The sequence below is a fragment of the Nicotiana attenuata genome, unplaced genomic scaffold (assembly GCF_001879085.1).
Source record: "Nicotiana attenuata strain UT unplaced genomic scaffold, NIATTr2, whole genome shotgun sequence".
Lineage (NCBI taxonomy): Eukaryota > Viridiplantae > Streptophyta > Magnoliopsida > Solanales > Solanaceae > Nicotiana > Nicotiana attenuata.
Window position 1 is genome coordinate 97,271 of NW_017674241.1, and position 5,323 is coordinate 102,593.

Consider the following 5,323-nt stretch of genomic DNA (forward strand, 5'->3'; position numbering starts at 1 on the left):
TTTGCTTTGAAAGCATTAAACACCATGGTCAGTCGAGATGGGCCTGACGCACTCGCTGAGGCTGGGTATTTCTTTGACTCTGCGCAAGCGGAGCCCTGTGGAACCGGTCCTGCCACCTTTTCTTTGCATTAGTTACGGAATCAGAGTTAAACCAAAAGGGATTGAAAGAGAAGTATGCAGAAAGGTAATCGAATGAGTTTAAAGAGAAGCATCCCTTTCGGGGCAAAGAAGGACTTATCTGGGGTGTGCATGCTGGCTTCAAATGATCATGACATGCTTCTTGGACTGGATGCCCGACCTTCACGAACTTTCCAACTTCTCGTGAACCCATTGACCCGCATTTCAAAACCAGGGGACCTTGCCAGGACTCCTTTAGTGGCAAAAATGTCTTCTTTTCGGCCGACAGCGCCCTTTGCGGGTTTTCGCCAATCGACCTCTCTTATTTCTCTTCTCACTGTCGCCCGATAGTGCTCTTTGCGACTTTTCACTAAGCGAACTCTCTCATTTTCAGTTTCTCTACTCACCATCGCCTTATGGTGCCCGAAGGTTTTCACCGTATAAGACTCTCTCATTTTATTCTCTCTATTTGAATTGTATCAGATTCCAACAATGACGTTTGCCGCTTCCATGCTNAATTCGACCTTCTCCTTTATTTCCTCTTTCTCACTGTCGCCGACTAGTGCTCTTTGCGAGTTTTCACTAAGCGAACTCTCTCATTTTTCAGTTTCTCTACTCACCATCGCCTTATGGCGCCCGAAGGTTTTCACCGATAGACTCTCTCATTTTTATTTCTCTCTATTTGAATTATATCAGATTCCAACAATGGCGTTTGCCGCTTCCATGCTTTTGTCAATTGATCAGAAGGACTTGGACAAGGTTTCGGGGTAAAAAGGATTTTGGGCAGAACTACAACTTTGGAACCATTTCGGCGGACTCATGGCCGAACCATTATATCATCTGCCCCAGTCTCATTTTTTTGGGGGGCCTTACCCTGTATTTCTGCAAGAGGCTGTTTCGGTAAACAAAGAGGGAAAATGTTCTGAGTGGCTAAATTTGATCAAGAACTTCCTCTTTCAAGTTATACCTTTTTCTTTCTCATTTCCTATTTGTATTTGTCACAAATTAATAAAGTTGAGTATGATAAAAAGTTTACCAATGGTCTGGGTATATATGTACAGAGGCGAAATCAATCGTCGAAAGCATGGAGTTGCGGATGAAATCTGATCCAAGATCAGCAGCCCAAAACTCTGGATTGCCAGTTGATTTTTTGGGACTTTTACGACCGTAGAATCCTTCTAGGCCTACTGTAAGCAGATGTTTCCTATCTATTGATTTCACAAATGTTGACATCTCTTCTATCCAATCCTGCAAAATTATATGATGCAATTAGTTTATATCCAGGTATGAATGCAAATCAAATAGGCGCCCTCATATTAATATGCCAAGTACTGAATTATCTCCAATACTGATATAAAGAAGAAATGTCCAGACATTTAAAATTCAATCTGTAATGTATAATAAATAGGTTTAGGAGGGAATGCCAAGTGTTAGAAAAAAATAAGATAATGCAAGCTCATAATACTACAACTTTCTAAAGATATATAGTGAATAGAGGCAAAACCAGGATTTTTACGCGACGGGGGCACAATATTCTGCTCAACCAGTGCCCCTTAAAGGCTTTTAGTGATCAGGGTGCCAAATGTTTTAAAAAAACCATTTTCAAGGTATATACATATACATATACAAGATTTCTGTCGAAGCTTATGGGGTCCCGTGACTCCTCACTATAACACATAGGTCCGCCTCTGATAGTGACCCCTCAAATTTCAGAGAACCGGAATAACAAAAATGAATAGCTATCCAAATTAAGGACTACTTTTCTGTCAAATACTATGATATTAACAATGAGCTGAGAGTCTAGAGCTTACTTGGAGTGTGTCACCAGAAGGATCGGTCATGCAGCGGGGCTCGTTTATTAACTCCCAAGCAAAGATAGTTGGATCGTCCCTGTACTCAATCCCAGTGTATAAGTTTCTCCTTGTTAGCACCGTCTGGAAGTATGAAAAAAGAACGATTACATGGGTCAGAAGTTTACAGTAAGAATGTAATGTTAGTATTAGTACCAAGATGTGGCATGTGACTGCAGAAAACAACAACAACAACAACAAACCCAGTATAATCCCATACGTGGGGTCTGGGGAGTTAGTGTGTACGCAGACCTTACCCCTACCTTGAAGGTATAAAGACTTTTTCCAATAGACCCCCGGATCAAGGAGCAAAAAGAGAGCTTAATCATGAGTCATCACATTGCCTAATGCCAAAACTATTCCGTCCCTCCTATAGCATGATACAAGGGGTAATTTAATAAAGCAATCGAGTCATTCCGTAGGCACACAAAACTAGAAGAAGATAAGAACTGAAAAGCGCCAATATAACTCAGTTCATTCATAATGTACCTTTCTGGAACAATAATGGCCATTCGGCCTAGGAATCCAGAAGTGAGAACAGATCAAACTCTTCCTTATCCCCATTCCTTCTCCACCTTATAAAAGGCAGCCCGATGCACTAAGCTAGTTTAATCTTGCTTTAAATTGTATATTCTGCGCTTTTCAGTCTTTTCAGATATAGATCTCCTGATTTCATAGTCAGCACAACTCCCAGAGTGCAGAAGCACTAATTTAGACAACTATCATGCGATTCATGGTCATTGATACTCTCAATTAATATACTTGTAAGTCGTCAATCATGCTAATCACTCTATTTTGAAGTAGCACCAATACTCTTTTCACTTCTTCTGCACTATTCGGCATCTTAAAATGAAAATATAATTGCACCTAGTATGATAGTAAAAATCACACTGGCACTCTAGCATTCCTCTCGAGCTGAGGGTCTTTCAGAAATAACGTCTCTACCTCCCTAGGGTAAGGGTAAGGTTTGCGTACATACTACCTTCCCCAGACCCCACTTGTGGGATTTCACTAGGTTTGATTGTTGTTGTTACTCTGGGGAATGAGCAGGAACTTCAGTAAACTGTTGTTTCACTTTAAAGTACGATCTATATCAGTCAATACTTAAAGATACTTCTCATCTTTATAAACTTCATTAAGAGGAAGGTGTTAAAACAACCAAAAAGAAAATCAGGCGAGGTAGTCAAGGTAAGTGATCTTATCTGAAATCTCAATGTGGAAGTTTTGTACAGCTCAATTGAGATCTCTGAATTCAGAACTCCTAAAATATGGGCTTTTTGAAGTGAAGTTAAGAGTTAAGACATAACTTCTCCAATGAATTAATGTTTCAAATAGAACACTTAGGTCTAAGTAATTAAGTAAAGAACATTTTCCGGTTATTTAGATAGTGCCTCGATAAGGTAAATTTTTCTGCACTTCAAAAACAGTCTTGCAGCAGAACGAGCAATTTGACCAAGAGAACTACCAAATTTTATAGGATCCAATGTGTATTCTCTTGCTCTCTGTCCGACAATTAGAACAATGGTAAATTTCAGAAACACAGACGTAGCGCAACATACAAGTTTATCCTGAAGAAACTATTTCCCTAGGAAAATTACCTTGACATAATGTTTGAAATAACGACGAATGGTAGGGTCATAGAAGAATGAATCATTGGAAGAACTTAAAGCAACACCTTCTTTCTCTGCCCATTTTACATACTGAGTCTTCCCACCAAATGCATTCAGATTGTTAACCAAGCTAAGCATTAGCCTAATACCGTTCTTTCTCGCTTCTGCAATAACATGATCCAATGCCTGCAACAACACATTTCTGCATCAAGTGGAAGAAAAAAAAAATACCGGAGGCAAAATAAACGAATTTGTACACCAGATAATAGCTAGTAACAGTACTTAATCAAGAAAGTAATAATAAATCCATGCGCCAGAGAAGAAAAACTCATGATCAAATTAGTAATTATGAAAACTCAGTAACTAGAATTTTGGGGGATTTAAAGAAAATAAACTTAAAAAAGACTGGAAAATCAGGAAAGCAGGAAGCAAATTAGACATACTTTACATGATGGTAATTTAAAAGACTAAAGCTATAAACACAAGATTAGATGACTACAAATTTATGTATTTAACAAAACTTCACAAGTCCTATAACTAAACATCTTTTATACAAAGAGTTTAAGTTCTGTGCACTGACAGTATATAGACCTTCAACACTATCAAGTTAAGTCGACCTATAACAATCGGTAAATCTTCATATCGGACTTGACTGAACATAGGATAATAACCTGCTATAAAAAAATAGGGCAGCTTGGTGCACAAAGCATCCCGCATTCACGCAAGGTTCGGGAAAGAGCCGATGTAGGCAGCCTACTCTAACGCAAGCATCGGTGGCTGATTCCATAGTTCGAATCCGTGACCTATAGGTCACACGGAGACAACTTGACCGTTGCTCCAAGGCTAAACTAATGCTATAGCCGATTATATCAAACTAATGGTGAAAAAATGAGGTATATAATTTAAATCCTTTTAAAAATAGGGTACAATTCAACCAATAATTGTAGAAAGATTGCTCAAAAGGGAAAACAACCAAAGTAAAAAACATATTATAATTATAGAAATAATACTAAAAACAAGTTTTGCTTACTCTAAAAACTCTTTCATCAAATCTACCAGGAGAAATCTGCAGGGCATTATATCCACCATCATTAAAAGCCCAAGTTCTACATACAGTGAGTCCCATCTTAGCACCAGCTTGTAAAATTCCTCTAATTCTTGATCTTTTACTATAATCCACAGCATGATCCATTAACCAATAAGAATTCCAACCATTTATGTAAAAAACTTTACCATCAACAAAGAATTGAGTCCCATTTCTCTCCACAAAACTTAGCTCTATTTCTTTGTTGTAACTGAACCACAATAAATCTCCAAATGAAAAATAAAGAAAAGTGACAAATAATGCTAAACCAATTACTGGATATAATAGGCCACCATTTCTTGTGAGTTTTCTGCTCATTGGTGATTTAACCATTGCATGAAATGGAAAATGCTGAAACCTATAAAACAAGATTGTAAATTTATGTTATAAATATAAGAAATTTGATTAATATAAAACACCAAGATGTATATGTGTGTGTGTGTGTTTTTAATACCTGGGATCTCCTTAGCTGTCCAATTTGTGATTTTTTCAAGAACAATGAGATCTCTTTTCTGAGAAAAAAGTAGTAGTATAAGCAATTACTTCAAGCAGAGACAAAGTCGTCAATTTGGGCAGTGAAGGCTGAGGACTGTGAGACTGCATCACGTGTGTGTGGGGGTTGGGGGGAGGAGGAGGCAGGGGTGGGGTGTGTGTGTGTGGGG

At 38.3% G+C, this 5,323-nt stretch overlaps 1 protein-coding gene across 1 annotated transcript; it reads right to left on the reverse strand.

The window, feature by feature from the left end:
- Positions 1–993: 993 nt before the first annotated feature.
- Positions 994–5,277, reverse strand: LOC109218272 (mannan endo-1,4-beta-mannosidase 2-like). Its single transcript, XM_019382627.1, has 5 exons — positions 5,116–5,277; positions 4,608–5,019; positions 3,566–3,763; positions 1,929–2,051; positions 994–1,365 (listed from the first exon to the last, which is right to left on the reverse strand). Exons 2-5 carry the CDS (start codon positions 4,992–4,994, stop codon positions 1,150–1,152), a joined length of 924 nt encoding a protein of 307 aa, XP_019238172.1. The 5' UTR covers positions 4,995–5,019; positions 5,116–5,277; the 3' UTR covers positions 994–1,149.
- Positions 5,278–5,323: the final 46 nt, after the last annotated feature.